At 40.9% G+C, this 18,290-nt stretch overlaps 1 protein-coding gene across 1 annotated transcript in view; it reads left to right on the plus strand.

Annotated features, from left to right (window-relative positions):
- Positions 1-18,290, plus strand: part of LOC131681953 (vesicular glutamate transporter 1) — a 192,405-nt gene that overhangs the window by 151,716 nt on the left and 22,399 nt on the right. The window contains exons 3-6 of the mRNA XM_058963068.1: positions 8,720-9,011; positions 17,266-17,499; positions 17,568-18,032; positions 18,096-18,281. Of these exons, the coding sequence (XP_058819051.1) occupies positions 8,720-9,011; positions 17,266-17,499; positions 17,568-18,032; positions 18,096-18,281 (1,177 nt within the window). The remainder of the gene's footprint in view (positions 1-8,719; positions 9,012-17,265; positions 17,500-17,567; positions 18,033-18,095; positions 18,282-18,290) is intronic.

Genomic DNA, 18,290 nt, shown 5'->3' on the forward strand with positions numbered 1-18,290 from the left:
ATCAGAAGGAATAGACCAACAGACACTAATACCGAAGACTACATATTAAGAAGATTGATATCTCTTTCCTTCGTTCATACAAACGAAAAGCGACAGAGGTTACCTCTATAGGAGGAAGATAAATAGCTGAATGTAAAAGTGTATATGTGTGTGTGCATCACTATGGGAAGTACCACCTTTACCCGCAAGTGGCGTTACTGTTACTGTCTACAGATTCTGGACAGAGTTGCCAGTTTTCTTGATATGCAGTCTTCGCTAATACGTTGAAGTTTTCCGAAGTTTACATTGTAACGATTTTCCCTGAACTCCGAATCTATTCTGCGCTCACTTTCCTACGTGCAAGTACGTGTGTGTGTGAATGAATTTTACCGAGTCACAGAACGACCGAACCAAAGATCAGATAGCGGTTAGCTTACGTATGCGTGTGCACTAGAGTGGCTCGCGTTTGTATGGGAAAACTTCAAAATGATTTAAACTAGCGGGCACAGTACTTTTTGAGTTCATTTTGTGGTCCCAAATGCCTGTGCAAAATTTGGTAGCGATTGGTTGCTTCGCGGGTTTGCGCATTGCGTTCAAAGTTTGCATGGGATTTTATATGGGGAAATCAATTATTTTGCATTTACGTTAATAAAGATCGCTACTTCACTGAATATGAAAAACCAGCTTTATAAAATTATAGTTCAAATCTTGGTTAACAACTTTGTCGAAGACCGTAACTAGCTACGAGTTTTCAAAAAATAGTTATAACGATTTTAAAACTTATGGTAAAATTCAAATGCAGAAATTGATTACTTTTTCCAACACTGCCGGTGCACCACCGACATCGACATTAAAAACTTAAATAAATGAGAAGATATTCATCGCAGAGACTTGATATCTTCGAATGAAATGTTCAGAATGAATTTCTGAATATCATAGATGTAGTCAGAAAATGAAAAGAAGAGAGGGGGGGCATGTGTACTCCGCAGTCCTTTTTTGATTGTTTTGTATAAGACAAAGAATCAATACTTCCTTGAAAATGTCAACGACTGAACTTTCTTAATATTTTGATAGACCCAAATATGAATCATACTACAATCTTTGTTGTGGCAAATAACAATTTACAATATTTGGAATTTTCACCTATAAATTTATGTATTGTTTTTGCTTGGGGAAAAAACTAACTCAGGTCTGGAAATCGCGTTGGGTTCTAACCTGAAGTATATTTCTGGTTCGCCATCATCACCTCTGTTTTGCGTGAACAACTTAACTCAATTTCATCAAATAACGCTTGTTTGAAATAACTATTCTGGTATCGTTCCTAGATTCTCAAACGAAAACGTCAATAGAAACAATTCCGAGACTTCAAGAAATCTAAGGATATGCATTTTTTTAAATTTTGACTCTGAACGGGCAAGAAATAGGGTTTTAAAATATGTAAAACTTATAAACCGCTGTACCATTTTAAATGAGATAACAGTAGATCCCTTAAATAGTAGCACTCAAACATGTAAGATTAATTTTTAATTCGGCGGTATATAACTGCGTTGAAGATGTGCTCCTTATGTTATATTAAACTATCTAAACAGGGAACTGGGGAGTACACAAACCACACCCCCTCTTCTTTTCATTTTCTGACTACGTCTATGTTATTCAGCAATTCATTCTCAACATTTCATTCAAAGGTACCAAGTCTCTGCGATGACTATATTCTCATTTATTAAAATTTAAAGTATCGGTGTCGTGGTGTACTGACAGTGTTGGAAGAAATAATGAATATCTGCATTTGGCTTGAACCTTAAGTTTTAAAATCGTTATAACTATTTTTTGAAAACTCGTAGCTAGTTACCGTCTTCGACAAAGTTGTTAACCAAGGTTTGAATTATCGTTTTATAAAGCTGGTTTTTCATATTGAGTGAAATAGCGATCTTTATTAACGTAAATGCAAAATAATTGATTTCCCCATATAAAATCCCATACAAACTTTGAACGCAATGCGCAAACCCGGGAAGCAACCGACCGCTCCCAAACTTTGCACAGGCATTTAGGACTACAAAAGGAACTCAAAAAGTGCTGTGCTGAAAAATGTCATTTTCGAGCCACTCTAGTGTGCACATTGCGTTAAAATTCAGACCGATGTGAAATATATGTATTACCTCCTTATCGAAGTATTTGCTCCTTTTGTGAAAAAGTGCTACACAGTTACACAATGAATTATCTGAGTTCTCGCTATATAGGGTGCAGAAGCGAGAGGTATCATCTTCTATTTTGCCTAGTTGCTTAGGGTAATATTTACTGGGCCAGTGCCCTGTTACTAAAGCACTTAAATCCTTCTTAGACATACTAAGCAGTATTTGAGTTATTATTTAATTCGGTTGGTTAAATATTTTAGATTGTCGGGCAGTAGTACAATTTTTCCAAATGTCATCTATAATTGAATTTTCCCAGTTCTTCAATTTCATTTTGATGTTGCATTCTGAGACCCCACAAATGGTTAAGCCCCTTGGAATAATTTTGATGATTCATTTCTTACTAGCAAGTCTGCCTTTTCATTGCCTTCAATTCCGCGGTGCCCAGGTACCCAGAAAAGATTCACCGTACTTTTTTGCCACTTGCTGTAGCAATTGATGCATTCCCAAACCACTTTAGAGGTACACGTATCTGACTTCAATGCGTTAGGGTGACCATACGTCCTGGTTTCCCAGGACATGTCCTGGTTTTTCACTGGCTGTCCTGGTGTCCTGGGAAGTCGAGGCAAAAGCTTGACTTGTCCTGGTTTTTCTCCTGTAAGCCTAATAACAGGTGTTCAATAAAAATAAGAGTCATATAGTTGAAAAACAAAAACAAAAATCTTTAACGAATTCAGAATTTTTTATTAAAAACATAATGTTTATTCTTCAAAAAAACGTGAATGAATATTGGAGAAGAGGCCCTGGTCAGCAGTACGACGTAAATTATTCGCGATGCAATCACAAGAGCACTGGACGGACCTGACGTCCTTCTTCATGGATACAATTCCGGATCCTGGTAGTCAACTGCTTCGTATCCTTGACTCGCCAATTATTTTTATACACCAAAGCACTGAGAGAGCCGAAAAAACCCCAATGGGACGGCACTGGGGCAAGTTAGTCGGGTTTCTCTCTTTCGGCACGTAAGATATCTTTTTCTGCTCAGCGTCTTCTTGGCGTACTGGGAAGACGTCTTGTCCGGCCAGAAGACGTACTTTCCAACTGTATGATGCTCCTTTAAGAACGGCAAGAGAATTTTCTCAAGACACTTCTTCTGGTACACTTGTTGATTAATGGCCAGACCGCTCGGCTTGAACCACGGTTTTGAAATCCTTCTGTCCGATATCGCCATACATTACATACAGCATTACATTTCTTTTAAATTTATGGTTAAACTTGTATTTTACTTAAGGGTGTGTGACTTGTCGCTGGAATAGTAGCTGTCATTTCCTGGAATGTGGGTGTTCGAGAGCAACACGAACGACGTCTCGCGGTAGTTGTTCGTCATCCACCGGAACTGCGATTTCACGATCGCTATCTGCTCGCCCGTGTCATCGGTGACAGAGTCTTCTTCCGACAGATGATGTTCTCCATCTTGAGAGCTCGATGAATCAAGGCCGGCATCACGCAAACTCGTTTCGTCCTTGTTGTCGAACAGCTTCTTCAACGCTTCCTTCTTCTTCTTCTTCGTCATTATCTTCGCCGGCTGCCGCTACCGGCCTTCCGCTCCACGCTCAGGGATGCCAGGATCTGGTAAACTGTACTCACGGGCACGTTTTCGTCTCGAAAGTGGTGTACCGTAAACTTTTTTCCACGATGGCCAAGTGTTTCGTAAAACCGCACAACACACTCGCGGAGTACTTGTTGTTTCGACGCCATCTTCGATTGAACTGACAGCACCCGAGCGAAAAGAAACATGTCTCCTATTTATAGGGAGTGCAGAGAGCAATTCTCTTGGAGAGAAAAGAATGTACGCTCTTTTCTTTAATTACAGAAAGGTATTGAAATCATTCTCATTTTTTATTGAGCACTCGTTATATTTCAAATTATTGAGTTTTCGCTTTATTCACTCTGCTCCAGAGTACGACAAACAAAACTTAATACACTCGAATCTCTCAATTGTACCATCCGATGCCTTTTTTAATCTCTCCATAATATCTCGTTATTTCTTTTTCCAACTTACTTTTTTACATGGAAATCGAAAAGAGAAAGAGGCGTTCGTATGTACGTACCATATGAATAAGCTGTAGTCTGTTTGCAACATTTGGCCATCGGACCGATTCCAGTTGTGGACCAAATTGTGGCCGCTGTCAATGTCGATGAAATAATGACTCCGGGATCCGAAAAAAAAATTCTTTAGTACCTACCTCTAAGAAGACACATCGAAGTTTTGGCGATTCTGCTTCTTCTAGAGCTCTCTTACAAGTGGCAGTTTTTCGTTTTACTGGAAATCCATTTTATAAAAAGGAAAATGGCAAAACAACAATAACTATCATGGAATAACCTTATTGTGCGCTGCTTGTTAAGAGTACAGTGAATCAAACGAACGTTTCTACATACAGTCTGATGTCTATATGTACCGCGCCAGCAAAGCAATCGAAAAATAACAGTTGTCCCAAGCCAATGTGGAAAATAATGCACCGTTACTTTCATTGATGCGATATCGATCGTTTATTTAAAAATGATTGAAACTCAGCAGTAAAATTTGAACAATCTTCGATACAATACAGTGGTCGTTTGTCCAATCCGCCCTTGTGCTCGGGAAGTGAAACAATTAATAAAGGCGCATACTCGTAATGCGGTACTGATAGCATTTAAAACTTTGGCCATGGCGAAAAGTTTGGCTATGGGAACAACATGCAACACGTCGGTGCACATGACAATGTTAGAATCAAGATACCCGTTTAGATTGACGATGATAAGACCGGTGTGCGTTTGCACGATCTATCCCCGCGTACAACCAATAAATTCACTATTGATGTCGAAGTACGTAACGGTGAAAGTTTGAAACCTGGAGAAACTTTTTTCCAGGTATATCCAATGGTGTTCGTATCATGAGAATGCGAGTTACGTAACCTATTCCTTCATACCTGAACATTCAACACGAAATAAAAAGTGCAAGCACATCTCAAATCACGCTGTGCACATATGAAGGACAGATCCCTACGTGCCAAGCCATGTGCGAAAGCCTCTAATGAAACAAAATCAACTGCGAGCAAACCCAACAACATTAACTAAATCACCAACAACCGGAGTTGCAACTGAGCCACCAACGAATGCTGGAACAACAGAATCTACACACAGCGTGTCCGATCATTGTGATGCTTCTTACCAATCAACTGCCAGCACCACCGACAATAAAGTAAATGACCAAAAATACGGATACACGATCGTGACCCGTTGGTCCCACAAACGATTCAAACCAGGTAATCGTGAAAACCTATACAGCATCAAGAGGACAGCATGTACGAAAACGATAAACCGAGTGAAAGCAGACTAAGTGATTTACATGGCTTAGCGCATGGGCATGGCTACTTGGGACCGTTGATGTTTCAGCTTTGCTTCAATGACGTGTATTTAGTGCTGAAAACTCCTCGCCTGTTCCTGCACAGACGATCTCATAATAATTCGTCTCATTTGCTCAATTCAGAATTTTCCGATTTCTCCAACAACAGCATAAAACTTTCGCTGGTGGAGAGGTAGCAAAAACTTCGCGTGTGTGTGTAAATCCTAAAAAGCACGGTGATCGAATTCCCACTAAAAATTGTCTGGTAGAGCTGTTCCTCTCAGACCCACATAACTTTTTTACTGCCGAAGCTCTGCCTGCCCGACCCAAGATCTTTGTAACTGCCGAAAACCTGTGGAGAAGGCACAGTCGACTGATAGTCCCCTTTCGACTGTCCTGGTTTTTTACTCGCCCCATATGGTCACCCTAGTTAAGGGCCGCTTGACTGTCAGAGAAGATGGTCATGGTTACACATTATGCCACTCATAATTATCGGTATTAGCTAATTCCGATTTGCCCAGCTCAAGATGGTTGGATGAACTCGCAATAATATGAAGCAAATTGTGTTCTTTGCTCGATAGCGGAAATAGCTTAATTGGATAAAGCGGCAATACCACTGATGTCAACATTCAACTCGACAATTTCTAGATGGTAGGCATAAATCCCCGACTACATACGGGGAACGTGCCATTTAAGCCAATAAATTCTGATTCCTGATTCCTGAAGGTTCTTTACTTTTTCCTATTCTTTTGACAGCGTCGATAAAGTAGTTTCTGCAGGCTTCTACTAAATTGATCATTTTAACCAGATTATGTTTCACAATAAGTGTATGTGTTATTGTTGCATTATAGTAACCTATGGTTAACATGGTCAGTATAATAACAAAAACACACTATAATTATTTCCAATATTGTTCGACAAAATCCTACCGTAGATTTATACTTTTTATTTGCATAGTATTTCGCCAGAAAACTATATTTGAACTACACGAGAAATAGTTGAAACTCGGAACTAAGCGACTATTTGTGGTAATGTACAGGTATAGTTCACAAAAAATGTGTGTGTTAACCATCCTATCTCCCACTAGCTGGTGTAGGTGTTAGCTCAATTGACTTTCCGATGACCCATTTCGTGTACAGCGCCAGACATGTTCCGAGGTCATCGTTCCATTAACCAGCCCCGCCTAAATATAATGTTTGTATCAATTGGATTTTAACATTACAGTAAAACTTTCGATTCCTTCCCGGAAGGAAGAAATCGACGCGTATTTAGTGTATTTAAATATGTATATATTTAATTTAATGATCATAAATGATAAAATTCACTTATTCAAAAGATCGTCCATAGTGTGTCATTAGTAGTACACATTTGGAAACTTATTTTTCAGCTTTGTTGAATCGAATATTGTGTAGTAAGTGTCTCATTTTCTCTTGTAAAACTCACTTACCGCTGCTCATCTCTTTCGGCATTTCGACGCCCTCTGTCGAGCGTCTCCTAGAAGAGATTTCCTTCTTCGAATCCTCAATTTCCACCGGAACTCGTATATGTGACGCTCAAGGAATTCTACAAGCTCGAATTTCAACTACCTGTAGCAAAAATAATACATAATATAATATATAATATATAATATATAATATATAATATATAATATATAATATATAATATATAATATATAATATATAATATATAATATATAATATATAATATATAATATATAATATATAATATATAATATATAATATATAATATATAATATATAATATATAATATATAATATATAATATAAATAATTTTTAAAAAAATCCCTAATTCTACAATCAACTAAGGCTATCTGACGATTTTAATGCAGAAGCTAATGATGTGACCATCAAGAATACGCCAGACAATCTTAACTGACCCCTCCCCCCTTTAGTTGTCCTTTCCAAGCCGTATCATGGGTGGCGTTGTGAGAGCTGTCGAATAGGAGTTGAGAACAGTTTGAAACAACATCTGATGTTGTTCCAAATGATGATGATCGAAACACTATGTCTTGGATTTGCCATCGAGCCTAGTTTGCATACCGTACATAACTAGACTCATTGTTCTACGTTCACCCACAGTTCACAAAAAAAGTTCGACAAAATCGTCGTTTTGTATTGTAACATAACCTAAAGTGAAACAAAGCCCCAAATGTCAGAAACCCGTTACAGTGTGGCATGTTTATTGTCCAATCACAATATGACAAATAGTGGAAAAACAATAATGCAAATTATCTATTCATTGTTCTCGTTTATGCGGGTTTATCTGTGCGTCGTAACTACACTCAGGGAGGGCAAATGAAATCTATAATCTGTTGCCCTTACACGATCAATACTTTAATTAATTTCAATCCTTGAGATTATTGAACTGGAGCCTGATGAATTGTGAAACATGATGAAGTCGGTGTGCAATTCGCCAAAATAATCGTCACAAAGCAACGCAACGCAACGAAGCGGAATAAAGTCGTAGATAAAAGCAAGCAGAAGATAAAAATCATGTTTTAGCAAGAAAATTGAAGTTCTACCTGTGGCAGCATAGAGGACGCAAATACTAACATTTCAAGGGAATAAGAACATGTTTAGAAGAATTACTGCAGAATGCTTGTGCTTAATTTCGATCTCTCTCGGGTTGAAAAGTTATTGTTGGCACGCTCTATGCGGTAACCTGTGGAACTAAAATATTCTAACGAGAACTAGTATTCTTCTATACATACTAGTCAGCTAAATCTTTATTTTTCAAAAACATATAATTCGTGGGAAACGAGTACTGATACACAACCTTGCGTAGTTAGGCCCCATACAAAACTGACTCAGACAGCACATCGTTACAAGTTTAGTAGCTTCGTCTATTAAAGCCGGATTGACTTGCAGCCTTCAACAAAGTTGTAGATAATTAAATTATCTTTTTTCGCTTGTAGTAATAATCTCATATATATTGTGGCACTTTGGGGTGAGATGACAAATTTGTGTGTTTTCCCCATGTAAATTGTAGAGCAATTTCATACAAACTTCAGACACGTTGGTCCGGTAGCTAGGGTTGTCCGATTTGCTTCAAATTTGGAACAAGAACTTTTATCAGGACTTGGAATCGTCCCGAGGATGGGTCATTTTTTCATGTCACTTTAATATACTGCGCCCAAATTACATCCATAATCAGCAATACTATAAGCACTAATTTTCCGCACTACTTTTTCTCATTTCTTCCCCAGCTTCGAGAAGTTCCAGATGCCGCCACAGCACGGGTACGACCACATGGGTGGTACCGGGCTCGGTGATGGTCCCACCTACGTTCCGGCAGACGACGGTGGCGGTGATTCGCCGGTATCGTTCGAGGAAATTGAACGGCCACCGTTGCGTCACATTGACAAGTACGTTCGGGCGGAGTGTCCCTGCATGAAAACGACCCGCTTCACGGTGGCCCTGATGACCTGTATGGGGTTCATCATTTCTTTCGGAATGCGGTGCAACATGGGCATGGCCAAGCTGCAGTTTGAGACTGGGGTGAGTTTAATGTTAGTGCTACGCGATGGTGTCCCATCGTTAATGGACGTGATTTTCGGTTGGGCACGTGTCAGCCAGCTAACCTAGAAACAATTATTGTCATTCGGGGGGACCGTTATTTAGCGAAAGGGTTCAAAAGGGCATCCGGCATAATAGGCGTTATCTATCTGCTGCCAGACTGATCGGCACGAAGGTCGTGATGGGACATCTAAGCGGAATTTCCATCAGCGACACTACCGGTGCGTTACAGCGAAATATATTGTGTATTATCATCGAAAAACTCGATTATCATCGGACTGGAAAAAGCTAAATATTCCTTTTCCTTTTGTTCGTCCATAAGTCTCTCCCACCATTTCGGCACGTATATTTCTACGACGATTTTCTATCGCTTTGCTGTCGATTGCGAAAAGACTAATGAATATATGAAAATGATGATAATGAGCCAACCGTGCACAATGGGAAAATCCCCGATCAAAAACCGATGATACGATAGTACGGTCGTCTCCCGGGCTGTAAGAAATGAATGAATACCGACTCACCGAGCTGTTGTGTAGGATGTAGTGCGGAATCACAGAGTGAGAGAGAAAAAAATGAAATTTTATGAAGCAGTCGAACATAATAGAAGCATTTATTCCGGGTAATACAGGGACAAAAGATGATAATTTTTTATTCACGGCGAGACGCGCTGCCCGGGAAGTAGATCCGTTTCCTTTCTCTGTATTTTTTTGGGTGCGAGGACAACCGACGCAGCATGTTTCGACGACGGAGGAAATCGGCTGGAGTTATGAAGAAACGAATGACAATCGGCTGGCAAAAGTTCTATTCTGGCGGCGCCGCGACGTTCTGGCGCCGGACTATTTTTGGGCTGTTTGCGATGAGCTTGCGGGATGGGGAATATGGATTTTGAGTGCTGAATTGAGTGAAACGTCGAACGGAGGGTGTCCTGTTTGGGGTTGCTTCGATCAAGTGAGATATACTTCCGGTCGCATCCGGAGCGGTGTTATGACAGGAAATGGATGTACTCTATTGCTTTGCTGGCTTGGTTTAATGCGGGTGATTTTTCCTTCGTCAACTTTGAATGGCTTTCGCCGAACGTAGCAATGCAATAAATCATGCTTTAAATTTCACTGGGTTGGAAGGAAGTAACAGGACAGTATTTTAGTAAAACTTGAACTACGTGTCATGGGTCGCTGCTGCAAGTCGCAAAATTACTTTTATTGATCGTACAATGGTATTTTTTGCAAATCACATGGACTTTGAAATCATCAAATGTCTTGAAATTTTTTATTATTACTTGTTCGAAAATATGTAATGGAGACGAACCTTTAGATTTAACTGAACAAAAGTTTTCCTCAAGAATATCTACATTTTAACTTCTTATTCTTATTCTTCACTCAAATCTACAGCTACTTAAAACTCTTTCGCTCTGATTATATTGATCGGATTATTGTCATTTTTTCGCTTTGCGGGTGATTGCATAAGTATTTAAAGTGTATTTAAACTTGAACTTGCTAACTTGTTTAATGACAATTAAATAATTTAGATTAGTGAATCATGCTTTTATAACAAACAGAACTCATTGAGTAACACCATTTTTACTAACAAAAAATTCAAAACAGCCTAAATTAAATTTGAAAACGGAAAAAATTCAATTTTTTTTTGTTGTGTAACTTATGAAATTTGCTATTATTAGAAACAATTGATTTTTTTTTTAAGTTGGACCAATTTTTTTACCTTTTATTTTCATTAAATATTAGGAATGGTGATAAAAAGAACTCCCGACACCGATTTTTCTTTGGTTTACCACAAAAATTTCTTGAGTCTTTTGGTTCCCTGTCTTGTGCCATTTAGCACCGCAACTCCTTTAAGCCCTTTGGTTCTCCTCTCGATCCATTTCGCTCCACTTCCCCGATGAACCATTCAGCTACCGCTCTTACTTGTTCGCGAACTACTCGGTATAGTCCCCGACAATGGATCTAGCCTACTCCGCCGGAGAATTCTCCGGCGAGAGAGGTTCTCCCGAAACTGAGCGGTAGATTTTTCCCAATACCGATGTTCGTTTCCGTGAGCCATTTAGCCGCTTTATCCCGATTTACTCGATCTAGTCCCCGGCGGTCTACCTAGCCTACTCAACGGGTCAGCCAGTAGGTGTTGAGGTCCATCCAGCGATTACGGGTGGAGTGTAGCTTCCGGTTCACTGGCGCCCCAACAACCCGCTGCTAGCTGTACGACGCAGTCCACTCGTTTTAATCCCCGGCGGTTGATCTAGCCTACTCACGAGCTACGCGGTAGGGTGTCGACGTCGGTCCGGCGATTCCGGTGACGCCTGACGTCCGGTTCACTGGCGCTCCGACGACCCAAACCCGGTGCTTCGTCGCGTACTACTCAACTGGTCCCCGCCGGTGGACCTAGTCTACATTGTCGGAGAGTTCCCCGGCGGCGAAATTGCTCTCGAAACCCGATTTGGGCTACTTTATTGGTCCCTTGGCCACTTCCTCTGCAGATCTGAGAGTATACTCGTAACCACTCTGTTGACAGCGTCCCAGGTATCTCGTCGTGATAGTTTTTCGACGATATTGTAAACTGTCACACCAGGCATACCTCTACGAACTTCTTCGAACCTAGGGCATGTGAAGACCATGTGCTCCGGTGCCTCTTGCATGTTCACACACTCCGGACAAAGGGATGACCAAGCGTGTCCAAACCGATGCAAGTAGTTCCGGAAACATCCGTGCACGGACAAAAACTGCGTGAAATGGAAGTTCACCTCTCCATGATTCCTAGGCACCCAAGCCGACACATTTGGGATGAGTTGGTGGGTCCCCCTTCCTTTCTCCGCATTGTCCCACTCCTGCTTTCATTTAGCCAATGTCCTGTTGAGCTTTTCACGGTTTTGCTTGGTTTTTAGCGCAGCACCCCAAGCAGGAACCCCATATCGGAGTATCGATGACGAAACAGTAGAGAGAAAACCTCTCGTGCTGCTTCTCGCGCCGCCGACGTTCGGAATGATTCTCGCTATTGCGTTCATTGCCTTCGCCGACTTTTCACAGGCGTAGTCAACGTGGTTGTTGAAGCGCAACCGGTGGTCGATTATCACTCCCAATTGCTTAGTGCACGCTTCGATGCAATCTCGTGTCCTCCGACGTCGATCTCCATATGCTGAACCGCTTTGCAGACCAATAACACCTCCGTCTTGTGGTGAGTTATTTGCAGCATGACTCCGTTCATCCAGCTCTCGATTACGTTCATTGTCTTTGTCACCGATACCTCCACTTCTTCAAGAGTCTCATCCATCACCGTTAGTGACAGGTCGTCCGCGAAACCCACGATTCCCTAGGCAGCCGCAGTGTTAAGCCCCATCGTACATTCTGTTGGACCGAGAATAGAGCCCAGAGGAACGCCCGCTGTGACTTCGGCCCTTCGCTCGTCTCGTACAGCAGCACTCTGCTCTGGAAGTAACTGGAAGTCGGGAACCATGATTCTGTGAAGCGTTTCATATAAGCCTTCCCAGCTGGCGCTGTTAAATGCATTCTTTACATATATCGTGACCACAGCGCAGTATCGATCTCCTCTTCGCTTCTGTTTAGATGCCTTTTCAGCACTCTCGAACGCTGTTCGAATTGCATCCACTGCCGATGCTCCTTTGCGGAATCCGAACTGCATCTTGGACAGTTCGCGCTCACTCTCCGTGCATTTCGTCAACCCTGTTATGGATGATTCTTACCAGGAGTTTTTGGAGTATATTCAGCAGACATGGGTCTATATGATGTCGGATCGCCCGGTGGCTTCCATGGCTTTGGCAGCAACACCAGCTTCTGTACGGTCCACATTTCGGAGAAATTGCCTTCATTTAAACACTTCTGCTGCGCCATCCCGAACATGTCCGGATATGCCAGGATCGCAGTTTTCAGCACCACGTTTGGTGTTCAATCTGGACCGGGGGCTTCTTTGATTTCAGGCGCTTCGACGCTTCTGCGAGTTCATCGTTAGTAACTTGCCGATCGTTCATGTTTGCTTCTTCTTCTCCGCCATACGATGTCGGTGGCCAGATAGTTGGATCGTGCTTTGGGAAGAGACCCTCAACGATTATCTTCAGCCTACCATGGCACACTTCGTTTGGCGTCGTCTACTTCTTCGGACAGCTCCTGGTGACAATCTGACTTGCTAAGCCTGATCTTCCGATCTGGTTCCGATATTGCTGTCTGAGTCCGCCTTCTGTTTACGAGACAAGTAGTGCCTAGCGTACTAAGCGTCTCGTTCCACCAGTTAGCTGGATGCCGTCTATTGCGTGATTCCAGTTTTTGCGGTGTTGTGGTGTCACAAGCTGTCACAATCCTTCTTGTTAGATTAGTCGCATCCACGTTCTCGGTTCCGACATTTGGCCGAAGTGCCTCAACGATAAGGTCTTTGTTGAAGGCTTTCTTCCTGCAGTATACCAACAATTAGATAGAAATGTAGTCCAGGATATGCTGAACAACTTTGCCGAAGGATGCATGGTGCTAGAATGTCTCTACAACAAGTTATAGTTGTTCAAAGTTCGATAGATCGAATTAATTGCCAAAAATCTTTTTTTTTGCCAACACTGCGGGTGTACCAATGACATTTCATATAGCATACCAAAATAGCATCATATACTTTAGATTTATCACATTGGTATGTTGATTTGGTGATTTCGTAATTAACACGGTTTCTGCTTGCTTGCTTCCTTTTGAATGCAAAGAATTTCGAAGATTTTTGGAAAAGTGGAAGTGGTTGCTTTTGGAAAAGTATTAACGAGTAGACGCTAAATGTTCATGTCTGAGGCCATTTTGCAAACCAAGATGGCGACTTCTGGTTCCATGAAATTCTCTAAAACCCCTTAAATATGGGTATTTTTGGAACGTGATTGATGAGTGGACGTCAGACATTGATGTTTAAGCGATTTTGAAAACCAAGAAGGCTACTTCCGGTTCAGTGGAATTCTCGAAAACCCAATCAATATGGTTATTTCGGAACGTGCTTGACGAGTAGACGCCAAATATCGATGTCTGAGGCCATTTTGAAAACCAACATGGTGACTTGCGGTTCAGTCTGAGGCCATTTGGAATACCAAAATGGCCACGACCGGTCTAACGGAATTCTCTATAACACAATCAGTATGCATATTTTCAGAGCGGGCCTAATAGAGCGCATGATAGAGATCAGTGTCAGAGGCCACTTGGAAAACCAAGATGGCGACTTCAGTTTCAGTGGAATTCTCTAAAATAGAATCAATATGGGTATTTTTGGAATGGGATTGACGAATAGACGCTAGATATCGATGTCTGGTGCCATATTGAAATTCAAGATGGTGACTTCTGGTCCTGTGGAATTCTTCAAAACCCAATCAATATGGGTATTTTTGGAACGGGATTGACGAGTAGGTTCCAAATATCGATGTCTAAGGCTATTTCGAAAACCAAGATGGCTACTTCGATTTAGTAAAATTTCCAATTACCAAATAAAATGTGAGAATTTTTGGAATAGCGTTAATGAATACATACCGGATATCAATTCCGGAAGTCATGTTTTAATATTAGATGGTGACTTCTACTTTAGTGCAAAGACAATGTTTTAAAGACACGCGGAGAGAAAAACAGTAAATTTGGCTGCACGGTTTTACAAACTATTTGTCTGCTAGTTTTGGCAACCAGGAATATTGTGTAAACAGCGAGTGACTTGTGGTTTTAATGAATGCTTGACGAATTCCTTTTTTGAAATATTTCGCACAATACTCAATCATGTGACTTGGAAACGCATTGGTTTACGTTATTGAGCCTGTCTACATGTTTTTCGTTGCACTACAAAGAATGTATCGAAGATGCAGGATGCAGACATGCATTTCTTTTCATTTCAATCTTGATACTCCCCACGAATTACTTCTTAAATCCGCCATACTTGTTAACATTGCTCGTTTGGAACCGTTGTTTTGGATTCGATTGGAACTTCTGGCTTCAGTCTTCGCGCATCTCTATAAGCATCATCTCTGCTTTAGTGTACATCTCATTCATCTTAAGGGGGGCGTCTGGTGTAGTGGGAAAAAAATCGACTTCTTTTTTATCCGCTTAATTGTTAGTATTGAGCCTCTAGAATAGTCTCCCGCAATCTCGGTGGCCACGCTGAACTTATTTTATTTTAAACAGCCAGCCATTGCTGTAACACACGCAGATTTCAATTTATCGGCAACAATTTTCGAAAGACTGACAGCAATAAAAATACAGTGTGAACAATACACTCTAAACTACTTCCACCCAAATTTTTAAGAGATAATACCAAATAGATTATTTTCCACAGCATTTTTTCCGTGATGCAATTTGATGTGGAATATCCTTTAATAGCGTTTTTTCGAAACTGCATTTTTCAAATTGGCGAACACGATAACTCAAAAACTAATTAACGAATTGACTTTTTTTTTATGAAAATGCACATTATGTGTAGCCTGTTGGTGAACCACAGAAAACAGAAATAAAAATTTTTCTCTCTATTATTTTGAAGAAAAGTGCACGAATTTTACCGAAAAATATGAGATTTTTCGGTTTGCATCAAACCATTTTTTATTTAATTTCCTGTGTCAAACAATTTTATCAAGAGTCATGGTGTTAGCTGCGGCGCTCCTCGACGTGGAAATGGTTGGACGTCTACACTTGAAACACCCGTATGTGTGGCTTTGCGTGACTGTAAATATTTTTTTCATACACAATAAACGTGTAAATGAAGCTTAACATTACATAAAAGATGCATTGTTTCCTTGCCTTCAAAATCGTAAAACAAAATAACTTTCGGTTTGAGTACTTTACACCAGACGCCCCCTTTAATAATACAGCGAAGACCTGATTTTATTATTTCCCCCTAATTATGTTAGCTTTTTGATTCGATTTTCAGTCTCATCCATTCATGAGCACATTTTTCTCATCTTATAAATGAAAATATTCAAAAATAAATGTATTTTTTTGTTTTACGCTGGATATTTATACTAAATAATCAGAACCATATTTGGTGTTAAAATGACGTCAGACCTCTAGCAACTATCGCTAAGCCGACAGTCTCAATGTTGTATTTTAAAATGGCCTCAGACATTGATCTCTATCATGCGCTCATTAGGCCCGCTTGGAAAATATGCATACTGATTGGGTTATTGAAAATTCTATTAGACCGGAAGTCGCCATCTTGGTATTCCAAATGGCCTCAGGCATCGATATTTGGCGCCTACTCGTCAAACCCGTTGCAAAAATGCCCATATTGATCGGTTTTAGCAAATTTCACTGAATCGGAAGTCGCCATCGTGGTTTTCAAAATGACTTCATACATCGATATCTGGCATCTACTCGTCAAACCCGTTCCAAAAATACCCATATTGATTGGGTTTTAGAGAATTCTGTTGAGGCGGAATTCGCCATCTTGATTTTTAAAATGGTCTCAGACATCGATATTTGGCATCTACTCGTGAATACTGTTCCGAAAACAACCATATTGTTAAAGTGCGGGACAAAAGGAAACCTCAAGATCCGACGTTTCCACTTTTCCAAAAATCTTCTAAGGAATCAAAAAAGCAAAAACCGTGCTACTTGAATAATCCGTGCAAAAAAACCTGTTCAAAAATCGTCTAAGTCTTTTGCCTTCTAATGAACTTGGAACATTTTTGATAAAACTCGGAAATCACCCCTTTTCCTAAAATCGTCTAAGTCTTTTGCATTGAATGTGACGCGGTTTTTTTGCACGGTTTTCGGAATTAACGCGGTTTTTTACACGGATTTCGCAATTAACGCGGTTTTTTTGCATGGTTTTTTTTACACGGTACGTATCCCCCGTGTAAAAAACCTTAGTGTAATAACAAAAACTGTAATTTATATAAAATTTCTATAGAGGAGCGCATATTAATGAAACGCACGAGGCTACTTTTTATTGTTCACTTTGCTCGCTGCTTACTTTAAACGTGTTATTAGTGGTTGGAAACCTACTGAAGATTAAAACCTAGATGACAGATCGACTATTTTAACGTCTCATTTGACATAGTTGACTCACTAGAAAGCTATATGAATTTGAATTGATTTTTTTCGAAACATTTAAGTAGAGAGCAAGAAACATTATTTTTCGTACCACATCCTAATGTTAGTAGTTTCAAAGAAATATATCATTCATTCAAGTTGTATGCTTTAACGCATTCACGGACAATACACTCTGATCCACTCCCAACCTACTCACTAATCACTCTCTATTTTCGTATTTTTTTTTGCAGGAGGTAAAGTACAACTGGACCGTTGCCATGGAGAGTGCCGTCGATTCGTCCTTCTTCTGGGGCTATCTGGTAACTCAGGTTCCAGGTGGTTTTCTGGCGTCCATGTTTCCCGCAAATCGAATCTTCGGCACTGCCATTGCCTGCTCCTGCTTCCTCAATCTGCTCGTGCCAGGTGCAATGATGCTCCATCCGACGGTGGTAATCCTGGTGCGTGTACTTCAGGGACTCGTTGAGGTAAGCGGATTTTTTCCACTGTTTTGTAAAGCGGATTTAATTCTGTTTTCCATTCCCATATATTGTAGGGTGTAACGTATCCCGCTTGCCATGGTATCTGGCGATTTTGGGCTCCCCCAATGGAACGTTCCCGGCTAGCAACGATGGCCTTCAGTGGTTCGTATGCCGGGGTCGTGATAGGGATGCCCATGTCCGGAATCCTAACCGGGTGGATCAGTTGGCACGCACCATTCTACTTCTACGGTCTGATGGGACTGGTGTGGTACTGCTTCTGGCTGTGGCTTTCGTTCGAGAAACCCCGCCAGCATCCGACAATCACACTGAAAGAACTGAAGTACATCGAAAAATCGTTGGGCGAGTCGGTGCAGCTACCAATGCCGACGATTGCCACGACGCCTTGGCGGGCCATGGCCACTAGCCTGCCAGTGTACGCCATTATTGTGGCCAACTTTTGCCGCTCGTGGAATTTCTATTTACTCGTGCTGTATCAAAGTGCATATCTTAAGCATTCGTTTGATTTTAGGATTGAAGAGGTAGGTTTCTAATTGACAATTGTGACGGATGTTGATTGATCAAAGGATTCTATCGTTTGGTAGACTGGTATATTAGGAGCACTGCCGCATTTGCTGATGACAATTATTGTACCGTTCGGGGGTATGCTTGCCGATTTCCTGCGTAAATCCGGGCTGATGACGACGACCAACGTTAGAAAGCTCTTCAATTGTGGTGGTTTTGGTCTGGAAGGATTGTTCTTCTTGGTCATAGCACACGCAACGAGTCCCGTAAGTCTG

The sequence above is a fragment of the Topomyia yanbarensis genome, chromosome 2 (genome assembly GCF_030247195.1).
Source record: "Topomyia yanbarensis strain Yona2022 chromosome 2, ASM3024719v1, whole genome shotgun sequence".
In the NCBI taxonomy this organism is placed as follows: domain Eukaryota; kingdom Metazoa; phylum Arthropoda; class Insecta; order Diptera; family Culicidae; genus Topomyia; species Topomyia yanbarensis.